General features: G+C 35.8%; 1 protein-coding gene across 4 annotated transcripts in view; it reads left to right on the top strand.

Moving 5' to 3' along the window:
• The window catches only part of LOC117162847 (neurotrimin), a 476,077-nt gene that overhangs the window by 333,299 nt on the left and 117,790 nt on the right, over positions 1 to 24,988 (top strand). For 2 of the 4 annotated variants that reach the window (XM_033344845.2, XM_033344844.2), the window contains exon 4: positions 19,599 to 19,809. In XM_033344845.2, coding sequence (XP_033200736.1) covers positions 19,599 to 19,809 — 211 coding nt within the window. Of the gene's footprint in view, positions 1 to 19,586; positions 19,810 to 24,988 lie in introns of all 4 variants that reach the window. The other 2 variants (XM_033344843.2, XM_033344842.2) reach the window with 1 other exon arrangement.

Here is a 24,988-nt window from a genome sequence, read left to right as displayed (position 1 = left end):
ATAGCAGATATATAGAACTGTCTAGATAATAGGAAACCTTAGATATCGACTTGATTCGCGGAGCTTATTGCTAGCTCGTTGCTATATTGCTGCATCACACTGAGGTTACCTCCATTATAGCTGACAACACGGATGCTCTATCGCTAAATTTAATTGCTATGTAAGGTCACTATGTAAGGTCACTGTAGTCATGTTGAACAACCGATGGGTCACCACAAACGCGTCTTACAACTTCAAAGACATCGATATCGCACTCTGCTACCACATTCCACAACTCCCAGATTATCGCGTACAACAATTCGAGGATCGCTGACATCGATTCCAGATACGTATTAATTCACACATTGCCTCTGATACAGCAACAAGACTGCGAAATATTCCGCCAGAATGACACTTTTCAGAGGCGTTCTTGAAGTCGTTCGAGTTGAAAACGAAGGTCGTTTTTCACGGAAATAAGGCGTACAAGATTTTACTCAACCTGTTGATATGCGAAGTCCTCGTGAATTTTGACGATATCTTTTACAAAATTTAGTAATCTTAATCTGCCGTAGGCTTACTTTGTTCGCATTTGAATCCTGAATATTGGATTAGGTTCGGGTTATTTTTGATTTTCTACGTTAATCCGACGTTAATACCGAACCGCGATAATGCTGACAACGGTAAATGGTAATCGGTAAAATTCGCATTTGGAGCAGTAACGTTGGCTGTGCCATCACTTATCTCGCCGCTTACCGCTCTGTATAATTACGGTCTTACGCGGATTTGTAAAGTTAAGACCTTCGTTGGCCAAACGTTCGTAAAACCGTATGATCAAAACTGTTCATTTCCATGAGAAACGATCCTCACTTTCGACTTCAGCGACTTAAAATGTCCCGGAAAATACACATTCAGATAACGAATTTTCCTGTCTGTATATTATACCTTACTGCACACATTCTACCACACGTTATGTATTTACTAAACATTTGACAGAATACGAGTAAAGTTTCTAGCGCGTTTTGACCAAGCGTACGAATATTACCAAATCCCCGGGAAATTCAAATTCAGGAATTTTGATGTTCAGGCCGTAACAAGTCTGATGCGGTTGAAGGAAGTGACAGGAGTCGGGGAAGGGGGCGAGAAAGAGAAGAGGGCCCATCCAAGTGCTCCCTTACGAACGATTGGTAAAACGTAATCGATATCACGCTCAGTGAATTCTAAAGCAACCAACTGTAAATTGCTTACAGCTTATCAGTTTCACGATTACAGATAATGGAACAGTGTTCGAGCTGGCGCGATGTTGTATAGAATCGAGAGCGCGTGGAAACACGATACGATGCTCCGTCAGCCATGTTCGCCGTGCGAATACTTAATTAAATTTCAGTCGATAATTAGTTGTTACCCCCGCGAAATTAACGTCTCTCGATTTCAAGTATAAGAATGCCGATTGTTAGAACCAAGTCAAGTTTCCAGCATTCATCGATTTTGGTTCTAGCTTTTAGAGCGTGCAGTAGGTTGAAATGATTCTGTGCACTATAAATCTCTATTAATTGTATATAGTTGCCCGAGGAAAGATCAGGGGCTAAAATTAGATTAAAGAGTATCATTTTAAAAATATTTTATACAATATAGTTACGAAGTAATGGCGAACCAGCGTATTTATGTATATATTGTCTGAGTTATATGAAGCATTTTGAAATTATACAATTAGTGTATACAACTTGCAAGCTATTCACTGTAAAAACCCTTATATTTAGTAGAAAATTACGCGGCATAAGTATGCATCTATGTTAAATTTATGATAAATGTTAGAGATGATCCAACTGAATATAAAGACTTATTAATGCAATGCATAATTGACTGTTTAAATACTTTCGCAATCTCTGTAAAATATACATGTATATTTGTACTAAATATTTTGTAACTTTTATATACATTTTCAGATTTGTTTCTTTCCCCTATATACGTACTCATGACAGTTGTGTCTGATTATAGTGATAATCAAATTTCGAAATGTTTCGTATAACACATTGACTATATTCGTAATAAATTTCCACAAGTATTCAAATATTTCTGTGAGCCACTGTATTCGCAATAATTTACAAGTGTCCAAAAACTTACGTACGGTAATGTATTCCTTTTACGTACGGTTCTCATCACGAAATCTCACAAATATCGATTTTCATTTTATGGAAGTAAATCCGCGAAAGGATGTAAAGATTAATCAAGCACAGATAAAAGCAATTACCAGAAAAATATGTATCTGAAGCCAGTGAAAAAATAACGAAGTACTTTTTACGATGCAGAATAGAAGAAAATGTTTTATGGCCGCGATGAAAGAGAATATTCCGTTATTAATTTTGTTAAAAGCGGGTTCGCCGATAAGCGATTCGCGTTGCAGGTTATTAATTTGAAAAATCACAGGATATCAAGATATTCGAACGACATCGTTCCGATTACGAAATTAACGACTAATTTCAATGAAAACCACCGCTGTGTTACAACATTGGATGACTGTGACTCGCTCGCTTTCAAGTAGCTATTAATAGCTCCCGATTTAACGATTTGTACTTTGTACTGTATGTGAAGAGTAACATTGTTACGTGGATTACGTTTTAACTGAAAACGCTACAGATTGTTTTATTCGAATAAGTGCTCACAGCTTCTATATTCTAAACGATGTATATAACACAGAGAAATAAAAGAAATTAGGAACTCAGAATGGACTTACTTTACAATTTTTTTATTATCGAACTTTAATAAATACTTGAATCAAAAAATAGTTTCAAATTGATCGATATTTCATTTTCGAATCTTTCATGTATTTAATTTTCGAGTTTTCAAGTTTCAATTTTTAAATTCTTCAAATTTCGAATATTCGAATTTTCAAATTTTTAAATTCACAAGTCTTCGAGTTTTGGTATCCTGGCATGAAAAATTCCCCCTGAACTGTACGATATAAGTAATAATCGATCGTGACGAAGCTATCGAACAAGCCGATTATTACATTTCCCTGACGAAAGCATGTTAAACTCATTGTCGGAAGTCAATTCGATCATTACGGATCCATTAACAATTGAAGTGTCCACGTTAACCCGATATCGTGATCATAAATCCGTTAATTGTTTTCCTGTATTAACAATCAACAAATCCGGTATCCTTTCACTCTTCGTGAACGACTTTTGATACGTTCTAATAAGAATTTTAACAACTAAAAAAAAAAAAAAAAGAAAGATGTGTAAAATAAGGATCCCTCGGATTTATCGAAATTTCCATTAATAAAGAAGATGAAATTGTCGTTCGATGAAATGATACGGAAGCTTTTATCACGGTTGGCTGATTCATTTGTGCGATGAAATATCGCAGATCAGCATCGATTTGTGATCCATATCGATGCCGATCTGACTCTATGAAGCGGCGTATACCTGTTTCTCGTGTTACATGAATCGTGTATTTAATTAAGCATCACGGTTAACCAGGGATTATCGTCACGGGACCGGAATGGATCCAAGAGTATGTGAATGTTTCACGATCGAGTGTCCAGCAGCATTGTTAAATAATAAAGCTTTCAGCGGAAAGGATCAAATGAAATACGTTTGGAGATAAATGGACGAAAGACAATTTGTTCGTATCGAAAGAGGGAAAACAGATTATTTGCGGATATTATCCTACATAATTAAAATACAAATGGATTTGAATTAAATTGTTATTCACACTAGATTTTAATTAAGCCTCATGTTAGCCTTGTCCTGTTCGATTTAATTTCTCTATACTGTTTTATAAATTGTAATCGTTATAATTTAATTCCTTTTTTAAATAATTAACCTATGATATATTTTATATCTTTTCTCATTTTATCTTGAAAATTTCAGTTGAACGTTTGCAATTATTCCAAGAAATATTAGTTTCTTTCTTTCTCTCATTACATATTATATCAATGATTTCTTCTTTCGTTTGATCATTTTCAAAGAACTGTAATCTAACAATGTTAGGAAATAATGTGTTTGTAATTCGTACTTTTCTTTGTAAGGAAGAATGTACAAAGCAGCACAGAATAATTTCTTAAATGAGATACAAATTGTTTCAATCAGAAAAATGCTGGTAACCAAAAAATGTTGCAAACTTACAAAAACCAAGAAATGGTGGAAATTATTCTGAATTATATATCAATTAATCTTATCTCACTGCACTTAAAAACTCTAAAATTTGGAATTTTAACCTGCTATTTATCATATTTAGTTACATTTATCCTCACGACAATTTCGATTATTCGCGATTACCTATTTACAGAATCGTTAATTGTAAAATTATATTAATTCATTTGTCTTCTAGCATTTTTACATTTTTACCATTGTTTCGAAATACCAAATTATCCCGAGTGCACACAGCTAGCCTCGGAAAACTCGAATAATTCCAGCATTTGCTTCTCGTCCATAATACTGAGAATTTGTGCACCGGAGGAATTGGCCTCGTTAAAAAGTCGAAACACGGCGAAAGCTTTCGAGCTATCCGTCGATTCGCCGATGAAAAATATCACGAAACATCGACGCAAAAAAGAAAACCGTGTCGAATTGACTCGGACACCGAACAACTCGACAAGTTTGTCCCGGTGCAACGCGTCGTGACGCTTGATCGGCGACGCTCAAGTGTCGTCGAGGAACAGTTAAACGTTGTACGTGCTACACCTGTTGACGCTTTTTTACACACGGTGTACGTGAAAACGGTGAAAGAATGGTATCACACGATACCAACGTGCTGGACGTTCAAAATGATCTCTGAACTATTGAAAAGTTAACTTTATTCTATTTCTTCTTGTCTGTGAAATTGCAGCGCTCAAAGCAGCAGTCTGTCTGTATCACAGTAGTTATTTGAACCAAAAGAATATTTGAATTAAGCTGAGTAATTTGCCTCATAATTCGTCAAAATTGATTATGAAGACTTTCTATGCGATCTGCACTTGAAAACAGATAGTGCAGTGATAAACAGTGCATTTGTAAACAAATTTACATTGATAGCTCGACAATTAAAGCTTCCTATAAAGATATAACTCCTACTCATCAAAAACAAAGGATATGCGAGTAATGTTAACGAAAATAATCATAGTAACGATCTTCTAATTATCATTTTGGACAGCGTAGAAACACGTTGCACGAAGATTATTACTTTTACTTTAATTACTAGACCTCACAATGTTCGAAAAAGAGAGTTTTAATTCGTCATTCGGCATCTTTCTAGCAGAATTTATAATTGTAATGGCGTAAAAGCGAATAAATGCAATCAAAGGGTGTTCTTTCCCAAATGAAAATAACGATAGACTATGGAACGTAACCGAATAAGTTGGTAATAATTTAGAAGTCGATTGTACTCGTTACGAGAGGCGAGAAAACTACATCACGCGCGTAGGAAAATGGTTCCGGAAACAGTTTCCTTTTGAATGGGCGTTTTTCCTCGTTTCGAAACGACCGGAGGAAATTAATGGAAAGCTGAAACGAGTGAAATAAAACGCGGTTGGAGAAACAGTGACGCCATTATTCGCGGTTGCGATTCGCGATACGTTCCAATCCGTTTCTATGTAATTACGCGTCTCTACAGTTAATTCCACTGTTAAGAAGATAAAAATAAAACTGACGATCACTTCCTAGAAATCGAAAATCGATTTCTCGCTTGCCTCGTTTGCACGCGTTGTTTTATCGGGAAACATATCATTTGATACTAATAAATATCGTTATGCTTACCGAGAATACTTATTCTGAGTTTTCCATGAAAAAATATATACGGTGTAATAAAATAAGCTAGAGAATGTAATATATTTATGAAGGTAGAAAAATAAGCTAAATAAACGAAGCGTGTACGCAAATTGTAACGAAGAAATGAGGAACAGAAATAATTGAATAATGGAATATTGGAATCGTATACCAGAAGATAATTCTTGGATTTATATTTTGCTATTTAAAGATACGTTTTTTTTATTAATTATCTTCTTAAATAATTATACTAATAAAACGTACCGCAATATTGCAAGAACCGTATATTTGTAATCTTATACACGCAATACATCCTCGCATAACAATTAATTCAGAATGAAAAATTCTAAATTATATCGAGTGTATTATCATAAACATAATTAATTAATCGTGAATTAATTCAGTTTATATATTCAATGAATAATAAACGCAAATTCGAGTTGTGCGCTATTTGGTATCAAAATAAAGTGATCAAAAATTTAAACCTTCTGCACCTACGAACATGTTTCTACAAACCGTCTGTTTCAGATAACCACAAAATATATTAACCAAAATATTAGCCAAAATATGAGTCTCTCAGAAGCCAAATTACACATGATTAATGTTCTACTTTTTGCAATGTACAACTTCCATATCAAAGTTTATTTAGTGCAAGAAGATGCATGAATAATTCTGAAATAGTATGAACATGATGTGGTAGCATGAATAATTCTGAATAGCATAGATTTATAAAAACAAAATATGCAACACTGTTACTTTCTGCTGCTTTTCGATTTATGAAGTTGATTAGTGTGGCTTCTGAGTGACTCATTCTAGTCCAGACCTTTTATTTGCATCGTTATCGAGCACAAATGCTAAGAAAGACGAAGGTTGAAGAAAATTCTCCGCCATTTTCCTTCGCGAGCTTTGCCATCCAGTTAAGTTTGCATCGGTAATCCTCGAAAAATCCCCGGTGTAAGGGACAGAACCTAATAAGCTGTCTTTAACGTGTCGGTCTGGCGTTCCATCATAGGCATCCCTTTATTAATAGTCGTATATTAAAACTCGCATAAAACTTGTCGGACAGAATGTCACGGGTGCAAATCGAATTACGGGTCACGCATATGTAGAAGTGGTAGTAAATATAATTTATAGCGACGTTAATTATATTTTAATAGCACTTTACGCGGCATACATAGCTTCCCGCGATAATATCTGTTCACCCCCTGTGCGCCCACCCCAAAGTCTCGCCCTCGCATCCATCCACACTTCACACATTTTTCACTGGTAAAAATCGAATATTTAGCGGAATCCCTTGCGTTTCTCGTTTGTTTCTCAGAATTATGGAAACATCCGACGATCAAGTTTTTCTAAATGTATAATTTCTCTGTTTATTACGAAATTTAGAAATGAATTTTCCTCTACGAAATCCATCAGTAAGTGAAACAATTCACTGTAAGCATCATGTCTTCTACGAGAAGAAGAAATATCGATCGGTAAATAGTTGTTTTTAAGACAACTTCCACGTACGCGTTACCTGTTCTATTTTAATAATTTCTGTAAATAAATGATGTCCTAATTACGGATTATATAATAACGCGTAATCTGTAACAAAGAAATAAGGATTCAGGAGCTTGAAAATAATAAAAATTCGGTAATAAGCCATTTTCAAAGAACATACATCGCGTTGGAACCCGCATGAGTTCACACCTTTTTCTGTTCCATATCTTTTTTAGCCGATTTTTTCTCGTACCTCGCATCGTTGTCCACTGAATGCGAGAATATTTCATTGTGGAAATTAATCAGTGAAATTCTCGCAAGCAATTAATTATCTTGCTTTTAACAATTTCACGCTCCCGTTTATCCTTTGCGCACTCGGCATTCGCCTGTTTGTGTCGCTCAGGTGCAAAATCGAGCGTAGTCCCGTTCACGATTTTATCGTGTTTTTCGGTGCATGCGTTGGCCGGCGTTGGGATTTCGCTGACAACGCATCCGATCGTTTATTCGACTGCGAGTAAAACGAAATTAACGTAACGTCGTTCACTTAATCGTCCCGTTTACACGAGCACCGCTGAGTGTGTGTCACCATGATTTCGTACTTGTGCCTCGTGTTATGGGCAACACTGGACATGATTGAAAAACGGCGTTTCCCGAGTCAACTGAAAAAATGCACGTGGTTTAAATCGCGGTTTAATCTGCACGTGCAACATTCTGATATTGTGGAATTATTTGTATTTCCGGTCTAAAATGCAGAGAAAGAGATTTAGTGTAATAAAATACTAATGAATTCAGTGTGGATGATGTAGGTAATAATGACCTTCTTGTTGTCAAGATTTCTTGCATTTTTTAAATCAAATAAAAAAAGATGTACCTTCAAGATTTTATAGGAAATGGATATTACTAATTGTACTGTAATGTAATTACTAATTGTGTAAAGTGTAAAAAACACATGTTTGTACACTTAGAAAGTTAAAGATATTCTCAAAGCTTTAATAAAATATAGTTCACTGAATCAAGCATATTTTCAATTTCCAATTTTATTCGAATCGTTATGATACGCTATACCATACAGCAATCTCTTCCTATTGAAATTACAAAATCGTATTACAAGGGCTTGCGTGGTTCGCCTTCGAAGCGTCGGGTTTTCGCTTACGGAGTTCGAAAGGCAAGATTCAAGGATCTTGGCAAACTAGACTAGTCATGGGAACCGCATCGCAACCTCAGCTTCTATAATCACTGATATAACTTACTCAGTAGATGACTTTGCTAAGCTCCGCTTTTGAAAATACTTGTAAACGAAGAAACGCGAACTGATCGGATACTTCGCGAAAAAATATCCTGAAGAAGAAAGTCAAATAAATAGACGAAATAGACGAATCGTCGCGTCACACTAAATTACATATATTCCAGTTTCTATGGACTGTATAACGCTATTATACGCTCGACCCGAAGATCGTGAACGTACTTTATCGTTAGTCGAATAAAGAATTTTTCAGATGATAGAACGATACTAAAAGGTTTGAAACGTATAGTTCCCAGTTTCTTATTGTACGTTAATTTGACAATTTATACAAAGTTTATACAAAGATGAATACAGTGTCATAATATTCTACTATGCACAACTGTTAATACTGACAACTGTATAACATAAGCATTCTATTTTTTATTTGTAGTTTCAAATCAAGCAATCGGATATATTAAACGATAGTGTACACACTACACACGATTACACATGTCGCGTGACCGACAAGTATTTATTGCGTGCTGACTAAAAGGATCTATATACCACACATCCATCGAAATGCATATTAACCACTCGTAAATCAATGAGAACTATTTTACACGCATGCCAGATCGCAAATATTTTGTTGGGAAATTGGCTTGGTTGTTTAGGTGATCGTTTCGTGACACTGCTGCGGTGATTGAAATCGCATCGACGTGCGAATTAGGAATTTGGAAACATGTTATTGATTTGTACAAATGGATATATTGTTGTTGATGAATTATGTCAGAAAATAGAAATTTCCTAATTGCATGATATATAAAGGGAAGTTTCGTGCCTTTTTTCAATACTTTAGGTATTCCATATTGGTTTCGGTAAATAGGATATTCAAGAATTATAATTTTTAAGAGAGAAATTAATTTAATGGGGAGTAAGCTTAACTTACTGATCCATTAACGTTTTGAGAGCGATACTCGACAATTAAGCTACTGAAATTTTAATGTATTATACCAGAATATAGAGAGCTCAATATGTTGGAAATTATGATTTTTCAATATCGGAGTATTACGAATATTAGGATATTCAGCTTAAGTACAAAACATACTTTCCTATTCAATTCCAAGTAATCATTATGAGCAATATACTGTGTCTAGAAAATAGTCAACAGATTACGTAACATATGCTTATGTCAACTATTAATAATCTTTGCTAACAAGCATGAATCATTAATAAAGAAAGTGGTAAAAAGTAACAAAATTTTATTAGACAAAATTAAACAGTTCCGAACAATGAACGTTCTGGTATTGTTCTGAAGAGTATTCTGAAGATTGTAAGGCCAACTCTACCTTTTAAATGGCGCTATAAGCTCTTTTTCATTAAAGCATTATTTTACAACATTTATAAAAAAGAGAAATTAGAAACGAAAAATATTCATAGAGCGTTTAGATAAATTTTCACCTCAGTAGTAAACAAATAGTAAAAAAAAGTAAACAAAATTAACCGAATGTGTCATATTCATGATCCATCGCGAAATCTCCGATGGCGCTACCAAATTCATCGTTCGACGTGAAATTGTGTTTGTGAGTGGAAAAAGCACAGCGACGGAATGCGACACGTGAAAAAGGGACCCTAGCACAAAGTGTTTGCGAACACTGTAATCCTCGTGAGAAACTTATCGGACAGAACAACACGGTTCTACAACCACACACATGCACACGCGCGCGCACTCTCGTCGTTACACTACCATATAACGCATCGTGTCATCGTTCCAAAGCAAGATAAAACAAACGCACTTAACGCGTCCACTGCAACACGTACACGCTGCCGGTTGAATCGAATTGGGAAAAAAAAGAGAAAAAAATGCTAATTCCGTTGTTGGCATTGTGGTCGCTCAGCGGGCTTTTTAGTAGTTTAGAGTATAAAACATCTTTGAAGTACGCTGTTTGAATAATTTCGGCAACGTAACGTGTATCTCGTGTGTTTGATTGTGTTTCACTGCCAAACTATAATACCTATACATATGTGTCGAAAGAAAAATCTTGCTCGAAATTTACCTCAATCTTTTCCTATCCGCGAGAATTTCAGTGACAGTAATTGTATTATACTTTCATTATTATCATTATTATATTATCATTGTACGTTCATTATTATTCCTGGTATTCATTATTATTATATTCATTATTATAGTATTGTTTGTATTTTATTCGTATAATAATACCTATTTTATCATTGCTAGATTGCGGACTTTTATGTATTTTGCTGTAGAATACATATAATATTTAAAGGATACAAGAAATGTCGCAAATACGAAATGTCTCTCGGTTGTGTTTATAAAAATATGATTTTGCATATATATATATATAAATATCGTCAGTCTAATCGTTGGATTTAAAAAAAATTACTTTATTAATATACTTCGTCAGGATAAGTCTACTTGTGTTAACTTTTCTTCATTTACTTATCCTTTTACTGCGAATGAAAAGGTGAAGGTCAACCGAACATCATTGGAAATTTATGACACAACGAGTCACCTTACATTGTATTAAGAGAACATACGTGTATGTTCAAGCAACGCGAAAACTGGCATGAGAAGAGTAACGGAAAGGTAGGAACTAGTTTAGTGGACGATTCCGTCGTAGCTAGATGGAGATTGCCCGAACGAAATTGCATGGGGAAGAAGGTGCAATCCCATGGGATAAATAGACGTTACCCCTGCTGACCTTTCGTCGTAGTTACGACGTTCCGAGATAAATCGACTGAAAATCGACGAACGATGTGAAACGTTAGATATCTGTTAAGGAAATTCGTTTCACGGGTATTGTCGAAAACGAAAGAAGCAAAAAGCTGTCCATTATTTTGCCATCGTAGCACGGTGCTTCTTTTTCTCTTCTTTCCTTTTCTACCTTCATGAAATTTTCTCAACAAAGATTGATATCCTCCATTGTTCTTTCTCGTCCTCGGTGTACCGAGTGTATGCGCTTCTAATAGAATATTTTAAAAGGCAATTTAAAAATACGGCCGGCTTGTCAGAGTAACCAAACCGTCAGTGTATAATGAGCGGGTCTAATTGAACGAGCTGATGGTCGCGTTCCATAACGCGAAATTATTTTACCGGACTTTACGTCGTATTCCATAGGAGTTGAACGCGCGATCACAACGCGCGCGCCATTCATTTTCATGATCGTTTTCGGTTCTTTCACGCGAGAAGATTAAATTCACAGCGACAGATTGCGGCCGCATCGGAATGAAAATAATGGACACGACGCGTGTTTAATCGCCCGCTTTAGAATTTACAATCGTAACCGTTGTACGGTAAAAAGTTTTATAGAGCTGAATCTGGTTAGCGTTGGTAATTATTTCGTTTCGCTTAAAGGCAAGGTTCGATTTTAATTTCGTGGACTGTCTTTCATTCAAAGCAAATTTCATTTAAATCTTTCGTCTAATATTATTTGAACGATTGCTACTGATAGATTTTCGTAAGAAGCTATTAATATTAATAATAATTTAAATTTCGCAAGAAACCATTGATATTCATAGCTCAACACTGGAGCATGCTGATTGATGTTCCACGTGAAATAATTACAACGTGTAATCATGAAATATAAATATTCAGAATGATGTCAATTTTGGATAATGTTGAATAGAAAGTATAGGAATATTATTGAAAGATATAATTCGAACTAAATTATTGTTCATAGTAACGCCTCGTCTATGTCGTATCGTAACTTAAACATGGTCACCCATGATTTTAAAAAAATGAAAGGCATTGACGTTTTGTTTTTCTTTTTTGAAAAATAAATATGAAAGCTGTTTAGTGTAACGTGAATTTTTTACGCGAATTTTACTTTTTGTATTACGAATATTTTTTGAAAAATCGATTTTAATTTTTCTTGCATTTTTGCGAGTTCTTCTGGTAACATAAAATTGTGTTAAAATCTTCTTACAGGAAATTTGTTTACACCGTGTAATCGTCGAATAATATGGTAATTATTGCGGATTCGAAACTCGTGCAAAATTTCTCTCACAGTAATTGTGCCAGGATCGTTGGATTGCCACATTCATGATTAAAGCGTCAATTTACTCAGCTCAATGGACAGATCATTGGCGAGCTATTTTCTTGATTAACTAATATACAAGGTTCATGAAAAAATTAGGTTAGCTTCTTATTATGAGATAAATTAGTTTGCAAGAATTTAATTTTCTCGTCTCTGGCTTTTTAGAACAATAAAGACCGCATTAAAGTAGGATTGTTTATTGCCTTTTGTGATCGCAGTGATATTTTTAGAAAATTAATTTCTGGCTGTGATGTTATGGAAGATACAAAGTTATGATTAAAAAATGTACGATTTTATAAATACGATATAAATAATTTTATATTATTTCGTAGATAATTTCGTAGATACGCTAAATATACAAAAAGTTTACTTTTTCTGTTTCTTCTCTTATACGCACTATTTTATTTTAAAAAGTCTAATAAAAATCGTAATAGTAAAGCGTACCAGAAGCGTCTGCAAATTATTCATTGAAATGTGTTGACTAGAATAAAAAATACAATTCTAGTTTCAAAATTTGCGGTACCAATATATACGCTAAAATTTGCAACAATCCCATCAGACGCACGATGAAAATAAAAATAAAAATAAAAATAAAAACCATGGAATAGAATCGCTCGGAATCTGTAGCGAAAATCGATCGTTCAATTTCCCCTAAAACTAAATTCTCGGAGCAACCTCGCCCAGTCAATTCGCAAAAATCCCTGGTACCTCGTGTAATCAGAGAACGTCCCATTCGAGCGGATAAATTGAACAAGTCCCGTTGCCGCTCCATCGCGTACAAAGATCAGCAGGAATTTCTTAAACGTCGCTCACCGTGGGTGACGAATTGCGATTGATTTGCCCTGGTACATGGGAATAACAAACTCGACATAAACACTCGAACATAAAGTCGCGTTTCGATGATGTAAATTAGATCTATGTGAATAAGCGTAATGCAATTTTTAATAAATATTTCTAAATTTATATATTTCGATGTACACGTATCTTGCTGAAACAAACGACAGAAATACGATATCGCGGGACGTGACATTTTTCTCGTTATTTTCGTATTTGATTGTGAAACTAATTGGAAAAAACGTTAACGATCGGTCAACGAAACGATATTTGACGCAAGTAATATTTATAAAAAAAGCATATGCAAAATTAGGATAGTCGTATGTTGTTGAGACAACCACTCGTAAGATTCTATAGAGGATAAAATTTCCGGGGTTGTAGCGTCAAGGGGGTAAATTTCGACCGGAACATCAGCCGATTTTCGTCGCACGGGACGAAAACCGGTTGCTGACACCCATGGGCTGCCGTGCGTAAATCGTTTGCATAGGACAACAATATTGGTATGCAAAGGGCAACTCTAGAGGGCGTAGAGTGACATCGCACTCCAAAGGGGTGTCAGTGATGTCGGCAGCGGATACGGGGCGTTCCACAACACTGGAACCCCATGGAGGGTCAGCCTTGGGGGCTTGCGTTAGCAGTGTATCATAAATTATACGCGCTATGTAGGTTCATGGCGACGTGTGCACACAGGGTGGAACGTGCGAAGGGACATGTGCCTGGGAATACATTGTGTCGTAAGCAAAGAAAGATGCTAACGGATAGGATACCAGGAAATATGGATGGAGTGATTGCGAGAGGAGGAGTCTATTTGTGGTTTGGATAGCTTAATAAAATTAGATACCGTATCGTATGTGTAGTAGCGACCGTATAATTAGCATTCTATTTTTGTAACTCGTAATTATTTTTGTAATTATTATTATTATACGCTGCTTATTAAAGACTCTTTCTAAGATGTTTGACGAGTCGTCAGTTTAATATATCGTAAATTTTAGTAAATTTGAATCTTCGTCATAGAAATAAATGATGTTAGGTCGTCTGAAAAGTTTCTTTCGTTTCATAAGGTGATAATAGATGAACAACAATTTCTATTTTATATTATTTTGTTGAAGTAGGTATGGTCCGTTTCATTATGTTTCTATTATTATATTTGTGCATAATTCAATAAACTAATATAACACAAAAAACATCGTGCGTCTATAAAACGAAAGAAACTTTTCGGACAACCTAATATTTAGGGAAAATGCAAATAGAGGAGATAGATATATTTTACTGTGCTTTTTATCAATCTTTAAAATACCAATTTAATAAAATACCAATTGTCGTAAATATTGTAGAAGTATTTGATGGAGAAAAAACGATGTAAATACAAAGTATAATAATAATATTTATAAATTAAATCACCGATCGACGTATAAACGTAAATCTCCGTAGAGTTAGAAAAGTAGAGGCCACGTGATTCTAGAAGTAATACCGTTACCGCAAATGCTGGAATTTCTCCACGTCGAAGTTGCCACTTCTTGACCAGAGAAAAATTCAGACGAAGAATGCAAGAATGAGAAATTATGGAGGCAAAGAAGAAAGAATAAACAGCTTGGAAAAATTATCAGCATGGAAAGGAAGAGAAATAGGTGGGAACACGTAAGAATACAAGGCGAAGACAACGTTCCAGAATGCGAGACATAGGTGGAGAAACAAACAGTGAAGAAAGGGAGAAAAGGAATGTACTGGATGGAAAAAGTGGGCAAACGAGAAAGAACACGGTGGAATAAGAGAAGCGGTCGTAGAGAAAAAGGAAAATTGTCTGCGACTTGTGACACCATTCCGGGATACCATTAGTACGCAGAAACGTACGAGCAATAGTGCATTCATTTGCATGTGTGCAAATGCACGCCCGAGTGCATAAAAGAGACCGGAACGTGCAAAACTATTATTTGCACGTGCATCTCTGGAATCCTGTAAAAAATTTAATTCCTTCAAGGGAAAGGATGTAGCTAGTACGGAGTTATGTCACTTGAGAGTCTCTTCGTATAAGTTTCTTGAAACATTTCATTTAAATAGAGAGATCCTTCAGCCGAGTGACAAGATTTTGAAGAATTTTCTTTCAACATGAATATGTTGTGACGCAGTTGCTCGTTTATTTGAATTCTCAGTATAGAAAACGTTTATGTACGTACATACTGTGTGTGTTTTGAAATTTCATTAACAGAATGAGACACGAGCATCCTGACTGTATTGTATAAAATTTGAAAGCAACTTGAAAATGTATACAGTGCATAATATTCGCAGTCCAATGACTGTTATCTATAACTATCTGTATAAAATAGGGAACAATTAAAATTCAAGCCAAGCAGAATATTGACTTTAAGAGCTTAAATCATCGAAACTGGTTAAACCTTCCTTCTTCTATAAAATCACCAAAGTTCAAATTATTTAACGCATCAACTCAAAGTTGCCTAAACTTTAGAAAAGTGTTCAGTTGCCTATCTACGTTTTAGCGGATATACAAGCAAAGAGAAAGAAAGAACAATGAACTTTCAGTAATATAACACAATCACAGATCTGTCGTTACTCCGCAATCTCCAACGTTTCCACTTACCGCTGCCTCGAAGGAAATGTCTTTTATGCAATCCGCTATCTGTCGACCATCCCCCTAGTAACCTTATCTTCTCGGATATCGCGCGACTGGTTGGCGAACGTCTCTTGGAACGGCTCATAGCTCGAATTCCGGCGACGACAATTCGCGTTCGTTGAAGCGGGACAAAGTTTCCCCTTGAAAAAATTCGAAGGAAACACGATAAGGATCGCGGGCTGCTGATTCGAGAGAACGATCGCTGCCACGTCGGCAGATACGCGTAAACGAGACTGTCCTTGTTCTTTAACGATTCTCGTCGACGACGTAGGTGATCGTGATCCGGTTCGACGTCCTGACAGTTTCGAAACGGTGCGACAGCGAGAGAAAAATGAAAGGTCTGTTACTTTTCGATTGGAATGAATCGCTGTCGTGTTCTCGATTTCCAGAGTCAAGTTTCTTGAAAAGTTTCGAGAAGCAGTCCTGAAGTTTGGAATGTAAGTACAGTGAGCGACGAGGTCAATGGAAATTGTGGTTCATCGTTAACCTTTTCACGCTCGATGTTGCGCAATATTATACTTTAAAGCGATATTAAGTGACTAAACGATAAACGTATTTGTTCTCGATGGAACTATTTTTCCGTGTTAAATTCGCACTGCTCATAAATTTTATCATTTTACAATATGTTTTTCTTAGAAAAAAATGGGGAGAATTATGTTTCTATTCTCAGTACAGATGAAGTATCGGTTTCCAAAGAACAAGGGGCATTCGGTTCTGCTGAGGTTAAGGAGATTATTTTCAAGAAAAAGTTTTTCATCGAATTTTGAATGTATTTGGATAATTTTGTCTGTTCTAATAGAATGTATGATTCCGTCAATAATTTTCTTATACCAAGTGACAAAATTTAATTCTTTTGGCCTCTACCTTGGTACAGATTATGTGTATAACGACATAATTTGAAGAAAAAAATATAACGGACGTAAACTGTCAGCTTAGAGCTGGTTTAAGATCGCGGACTCTATTCCCGTGAGATTTGCCTCATTTTCCTCAGCTTTTACATCACCGCACAGAAAAAGACAAAAAGGCTGAAAGAAAGAAGGAAAATTGAAAATGTCGCGTACCTCTAACTCTAATCTCGTTACCTACTTCCGATCGTCGCGGGTGTCAAGAAGATGCTCATCCTCCTCTAGTTTATCAGCTCTTCGACTAATCTAATGGAATTCGCAAATCTGCCGCTAAGAAAATACTCTTCCTTCTCGCGGCTGGAAGGAAGAAAAACGACGTCACAAAAGAGGATTTCATCGGTTCCTTGTAATTTTCTCAAATTTCCCACCAGTGAGGCTATCCGCTCACGTCGAGACAATTTCCACGGGATATGCGTGTCAGCTGTTACAAAGGAAAGCAAATATTTACACGTCGCCGACTCGGGATGTCCAATTATCGCGTCCCGAGGCGTTTTATCTCGTGCGCTAACTTTCCGACGATATGCAAAGCGGCTCTATTAATTTTCCACTACGTCGGGAACGCGAGGCAACGGAAACACGGGGAACGCGTCTGTACTGTATCCTTGAAATTTGCAACGAGGCCTCGGCCTCGCGAATGAAAATTCAAATCTACTGCATTATGGAACGCGTTTTCATTAATTTTTAATGGCGCGAGTTACATGCGGCACGCCGACAGCTGCCAAAACACCGAACGAATTCGCTTGAAATTCGGGCCGCACTGTTAGCATAAATAACCTGAGTTATATTAACTTTTATCCGGATAGCAGGTTGTAAGAACTACGCCTTGGAAAACCGAACGTATTCGGTACGGTTATGTTGAAATAATACGCTGCGAACTATCGGAAAGCGGTTTCCTTTGTTCGTTTTTTGATCATCCGCTGGAAAGTTATTCAAGTTAAAGTAGCGTACTCGAGAAAACACTGGCAAGCTGTTTAGTCGTTTCAATTTTCGTTCAATTAAAATTGCAACAACCAGAGTCGATATACGAACTCCCCATTTGTCTCTTTACTCTTTAATGTTATGAGTCATAAGATGATTGAGAACCGGACTCCATTATATCATTTCAGTATTATACAGGTTTACCTTGCTCTTCAACTTCGTTTCATCAATAATTAACAAGAAGAAAAAGGAATAACCATATATTATTCCCTCCGTAATAGCTGTACTACAGTTTTCAGTGAAAGGCATTCCACGCGACGGTGAGCGCATACCTTAACGCTGTGCAAATTATCTGGCCTCTAATAATAATTAAAAGCCCAGCATAGTTGGCACATTTGAACACTGCAAGGTTTCTGAATTTCGCGAGAAGAACCAAACGTAGTTCGAACTGTCGAAAAAATGCGGTGCTCTCGACTAGGTAAGAAAAAAAAAAAAAAAAAATAGGTGGGAAACTCGAAACCTCGGTTGAGACGGGATCGCGAATACCCAGCTAAATGTCGTCCCCGGCATTTCGCTAATTACCAACGCAACACACGAGCTACTACTAATTACGTGGTCCCGCTTAATGGGAAACTCTTAACGAGGGACAAAAGATTCGGCCCGTGAACAGGTTATACGCCACCCTGGCAGACTGTGAAACCATGCAAATTCCACCATTTATCGCTTTTAACTTTTCCCTGATTATTTTCTGCTTAAATACTATCGCAATCTCTGCGAAATATGTACTTTTATCGAATATCTTGTAATTCTTGTAATACCTTAAATTTCTATATGTATTAGATATTTATAATTTTTATATGTTTCAGAATTATTTCAAATTTTACCAATATGTAGGTATAATTCTGATAGTCGAGCACTGCTAATAAAATTTCACAATTTTTCGTATAACATACATTGTAAGAAGCAATGTAGCGTATACAGAAAAGACGTGTAAGTAGTATAGAGCGTTATAAATCAGGCAAAGCATTTTAAGACGCGCGTTCTATTTCAGTCTTCTTATACGTAACAGCGTAATTTTTTAAACCAACTCTCTTGTTAACCTGAACTTTTTTAAAGCTTATATTATTTGTATGTTATGTTAAATTAATCGTTATGTAATCGATAGAAGAAACGTAGCGACGCTACGAAAATACTATAAAATATTCTTGGAGTTCGGTCGAGTAAATTCTTCGAAGTACAAAAAGCTCTTGAACTCGGAAGCTTCGGCCCTTACTTTGTTTCAGCTTCAACTGAAATACGTAAAGTATTTAATTCACAATCATACTCTATTTCTTCCGCTAGTTATAATTTCTGTACTTTATATACTTTAATAAAAATTATCTCATCGGTTACCTGTCGAAATCGATTCGATACTTCTGGAAGAAAAACTTGTGCTGAGATCTCCTTAATTTGACACGTGCAAATTCACGTGTTCAATTAACGAGAGTTTGCGTGTAATTTGTAGCAATCAAAATTAAATTGCCACTCTGTATATATTATTTACAGCTTGGCAAATCAATTACATTTTTAATATACTTATTATTGAAAATCTAATCAACCTAAAAACCACCATAAACAATAACTTGCATTGAGAGTAAATTCAATTGATCACATAAATGGTGTAATGGTACATTCGAAATTTTGATTAAAAAAAAATATATAAGATGCAACTTGTATGATAAATTCGCGAATAATTGTCAATTATTGTGAAAGTTGATTAAAATATAGAATAACAGCTACAAATTATTCGATCGATTGAAGACACGTTTTTCTACTTTACAGATGACGTTGCAGGTTTCCTGGGTCCGGCACAGAGACGTTCATCTGCTCACTATCGGTCGTTACACGTACACGAACGACCAACGATTCAGGCCGATTCACAATGCACAGACAGACGATTGGACGCTCGAAATCAAGTATCCGCAACTGCGGGATAGCGGTTATTACGAATGCCAGGTCTCAACGACGCCGCACATGAGTCACATCGTATATTTGGACGTGATCGGTAAGCTATTTCAGACATCTTTACGTTGCACGCGCTACAAATGTTGTGTGAATGTAGTTTGTCAAGATTAGAATGATCATGTTGAACTACAGTGCACGTTTAATGGGAAATCGTAGAAAGTAAATTTATTTCAGAATATTTCACTTTTATCAATATGGAATTATAGAACATACATATATAGTAGTGTTTGTTTTTATGCACTCATTTTTGTAGAAAGCAAAAGTATTATATATTCTGATATAAATGGATGTGGTGAGATAATTACTGTGAATAGATATAAATAGCAGTAATTGATACTAGACAATAACTAAATTGCGTTAAATTGTTATATAGTTGATCATGAAAGATGAAGATATACTCGGTTAAAAAATTTATATGGCTAAATCCTTATAGCCCAATTCGAACAACACTTAATGTTTAGTTGTTAGAAATTTTATGAATAACTACTTGCCAAGTACATTTGTATTCTATAGGTTTAGATATCCTTCGCTTCAGAGAATCGCAAGAACAGCGTGGAGAAGAGTTAAAATTTGAAACTTAAATTCAACTGGAAACTGCAATAACATTTATGAATCATGACTAAGATATCGAAGAGGCAGTCTCCTAGGGATATTTCGTTTTCCTAATATATTCAGCCCTTTAATAAGATGAATTTTACATTTTCCCGCATTCCTGGCACAAGGATCTGGATTTTTGCATAACTGGGTCGCGCGACTGCTTGTCAGCCGCCTTCAAACCGTATCATCGCGAACGATTCATCGCCGTATATGATTTTAATTAAACGTTAGTAGACGGTTAACGAAGGGCTAATTACACCGCTCTACGCAACAATTAGTTAATTCTAATCTGAATCTGCCCCAGTTCCCCGGCCATTGCGAGAAATTTAAGCTGGGCTTAAATCGTGGCACGGTGCCAATTGAACACCTGGGATTGGTTGATACCGATTTCCAGTTAAGCTACGACGTCGAACAAGGCTTTGATTACGGGAGATTACTTCCCCAACTTGAATTCCAACTGGTTAAGCTCTGTTTTCTATTCCTCACGAAACTGATACGAATGCACACGAAACACGGTAATCGTTGCTCCTGCTATCTTCTTAATCGGCATTTATACTCGTGAGACGATCCTTTATAGCCGCAGAACAGATTACGTGCTACAATTCATTTCTCTGTCAAATGTTAAGTACTTGTGGCTACACTTGCTTATTTGAGACTGATACACGTATCGTGTTTAAGACATTTTATACTCTGATTTGATTAGCGATGAAACGAATTATTATATGTCATTGCATCTGTATGCGTAAAAGCGTAAAGTTCCAACGTGTTTACATTAGATTTGACTGAATTTTGTTTTACGCGAATATAAAAACATCTAGTATCCTTAATAGATGATAGATTGAACAAAATTCGTCTATTAGGCAACGTAGTATGTTTTCCATTGGTAAAAGTTCAGATTTTCTTCTTTGCGGCATGTTTATTTACTCGATTAGTATGTGTTTACATCGATTAGTAAGCGTAGAGATTTACATAACATGTACATGATGTGCAGAGAAACGGAACGTAAGTGGTATAGGTCGCCATAAATCAGACGAAGCATTTGAAGAGGCATTTCCTATTTCATCTTTCTCCTTTTTTCATTTATGAGATAGTAACTACGAGTTTATAATATTTGTTGACTTTTCTCTGGGAGTTGGCAATTCATAAATATTTTATTCAAATCAGAATAGTTTTTATAACTTCGATCTACATGAAATGAATTTTTTTCTAGCGTGTAGGGAAAAATAGTTCATAAGCAAATTTTATACTTGTAATAATTTCGAATGATATGAATTAAAGTTAAAATGTTACGTCTGTACGACATATCAGTTTCACATCCCTTTAACCGCCAACCCCATAAAGCCGGGAACTTATCTCGTTCTACAATCAACGTTCTGCAATCTACAAGAGAAAGTGTTAGTGCTTAGCCAACAGATGCCTCGCGTGGCACACTTACCTCGTAGATATCTACTATACTTTAACCTAAAATTCCAGTTTCGGTTACCAGTCTGCGTCCTCGATCCACATAAAATGAAATTGCCCTTACGCAAAATTAATCCTATTCGTGGTAGCGCATTAACATTTTACGTAGCATCTTCACGTAATTATGTGAAGTCTCATAATCGACGATCTGCAATGAACAATTAAAAGAAAAAGTGTAATCGAACTATTTTCCGCTTCAAGATGTCCCGTGGGAAACGAAGAGTTTCGAAGTCGTTTAAATATTCGGCAGGAAATTTCTCATCGATGGGGACAAATTGATTAAAATGGCCGATAGGAGAATGTGACGAGTCCGCTGAACATTCGACTAGTTTCATGACACATCAAACGAACCTCTCGTCGAACGTTTCGATCCTACAGAATTTGTATATCATGGGTCACAGGAAATATCGTATCTTTTCTCTTCGATTTTCCGGAAAAGGAGGTCGAGAGAAAGAGAACAAGAGTCTAAAAAATGTATCTATTTACAAAATAAAAAATATATCTTTTCAAAATATACATATACATTTTGTGGAATGGCATATTTTATTATAATAATTATTGTCATTTTGTAATAGATACATACGATGTTACATGAACATATAATTTATTTTAATGAAAAATCTTTTCATTACAAGTAAAAGGACCATATTTTATAAATCGCCTTTTACTATTTATAGCTTTACAAGTCTGTTTTACAAGCGAATTATTAAAACGATGATACAAAACTTTCTCAATATAAACATATATGTAATTATAAATCCAATAGAAACCAAGCTAAACTATATACTTCATTATTTTGGATCGTATCAATATAAATTTTGGATCAAATTTGTTTGTTTAACAAAGGGTTTGTATTTCTTCGCGCCGTTTTGCAATCGATTCGTTCAATTATTTCAGAAAAATTTACATTTCAATTACGGCGTGCATTTGTTTTGCGCGCGCCAAAAGCTCGGTCGTCGCGTCGCAGCTACGCGTTATCAGCCACGTTGAAACGAAACAATCGCGTTCAGATCTCCGAGACTCCATTCGCGTTTCTCTTTCTCATAGCTCGCGCGCGAACTTTTCCACCTGGATATCAACGAAAGGGAAGCTCCCTCATTGCCTTTAATAACGTCGTCTCTGCACCTTTAGCGTGGAAAATTTACTCGGGGAAACAAAAGGAAATACGTTGGATTCTAGTCGATAAGAAACTCGACAGGAAGAGGTCAGAGCAGCGACGATGAAACGTCGCGCTAATGAAAAATAATGTCGGGATCCTTATTAGTGTTTTCATTAACCTTTATTAGCAACGCGAAGGGTGCGAGGTAACTTCGCGTTCTCCGCTTACGTGACCCTATTAAAGTAAAAATATGAACAAAGAAATTACGTTAAGCTGGTGTTACATTTTTAAATTATCGTCAGTTATCCTGTCGAGAAAAGTATAAAAAATTTAATAATACTTTCACGTAACTCTGATTGTAGTGCGTATCATCGAATATCACAGGATGTAGCGTACCTAAAAATCCTTTCTTTTTTCTTGTTTAAATGATCGGTCGATTAAAATATTGGAAAATGATTTCTAAAGTGAATTTATTTTTATCTGATTTTTATTCGATAACTTATTTACACGTAATGAATATTCGTTGTTTTGCTCCTCCTTCAATTAAATGGATGCATATGTCAGCAGTAATGAATATGTTTAAGCTGTACTCAGCTCTACTAATACTCTAGCCTCCTTCGTTAATTTCCATACTCATTTTCGTATATGTGTTATCTCTCGTAATTATTCGAATAACTTCAAAAGTCTATGTGCACTGGTCGAATAATTTAAATTTCGAGCACATACAAATTCCTAATCAATAATACAATGGAAACAGCGTTCGTTATTCCAATAAATAATTATATGTATTTATGATAGCAAGGGATCTTTAGTTAACTTTTACAATAAAAATGAACTGAAGCATGAAATGTGTGCGCCGTGTGATTAATTACGAGCGTTACTGTCGTATTAAAAATCAGGTGAAAATTTGAAATTCAGGAATGGTCATTTTCATACACGTCGTATCACAGTTATCGTTAGTAGAATTATAAACACAACTAGTTGAATCGAATCATGATTCATACAAATATTGATATCCCTAGACCCATCGAAATGAGAGATTACAGAAGATCCGACGACCAACGAAGCAAAAATCGTTTATTGGTGCATGTATATGTGACCGTAGCCGCAAAGCTCGATCTAATTTGTGAGGAAATCAGTAAATTGATTGCAGGTGGGTAAATATTGCTCGGCACTATCTTCAGGTAGATGGATTCCGAACTTTCGGTAGCGAAGCCAGTCTGCAAATATTGCCACTTCCTCGCCAGGCTCGATGCTTGTACAGGAAATCGCGCTCCCGTTTGCATACCATTATTGCTACGTCGAACATCTTTGCGATACCTTCGCGGTTTTAAACTACGTGAACGGTTCTTGCAAGAATTTTGTAGACTTAGTCGCCAGAAAACAGCTGAAAAATTTGTAAAACTAGTTTCTCATTTCCGATTGTATTTTAACGTAATTTTATTAAATGGATCTCCGAATGTCGTTTAAGAGGAATTTCTCTATTTGGAAGAAATTACAGAGAATGGTGTTTCATTGCCTTCATCTTTTATCTATTTCCTATCACTCGTAGTTTCTTTATAATTTAATCAATAAAAATCGTAATTTCTTAATTATTAACGTTGTATATGTTAATTATTAATGTCAAAGTGAACTCTGCTTGTTTCAATAAGTTTTCTCAGTGAGATAAGACGAATAAAGACACGAACAAATTAAGAATCGCAGTACCATATCCATCATCGAAATCTTTTTGATTAATTGTCAACGTATGGATATATTTTAGTTCGATGGACCGCTTAAAAGTAACTTGAGACGATGACCAGATCCGAGCAATATTTCTTAGATGCATTTGTCACATAGTAAGGTTAAAGAGAAATATTTATTTTCATCTTCGTCCACCTGTAAGAAACAAGGTGTTCGTATGAAGTTTGAACACCAAAGAATCATTACTGACGGAATAACAACTCCCGTAAATTAGTATCGCTAGCCTCTATTAACGCGTTAAACTCGATTTCACCTTAGCGGACGTTTCGCGTGCATGCTACTGTCGGCTCGTATTTCATCCCCTCACGCCCTAAAATGT

The sequence above is a fragment of the Bombus vancouverensis genome, chromosome 2 (assembly GCF_051014615.1).
Source record: "Bombus vancouverensis nearcticus chromosome 2, iyBomVanc1_principal, whole genome shotgun sequence".
In the NCBI taxonomy this organism is placed as follows: Eukaryota; Metazoa; Arthropoda; class Insecta; order Hymenoptera; family Apidae; genus Bombus; species Bombus vancouverensis.
The sequence above is the reverse complement of the archived record's forward strand: the minus strand, read 5'-3'. Positions and strand labels throughout refer to the sequence as shown.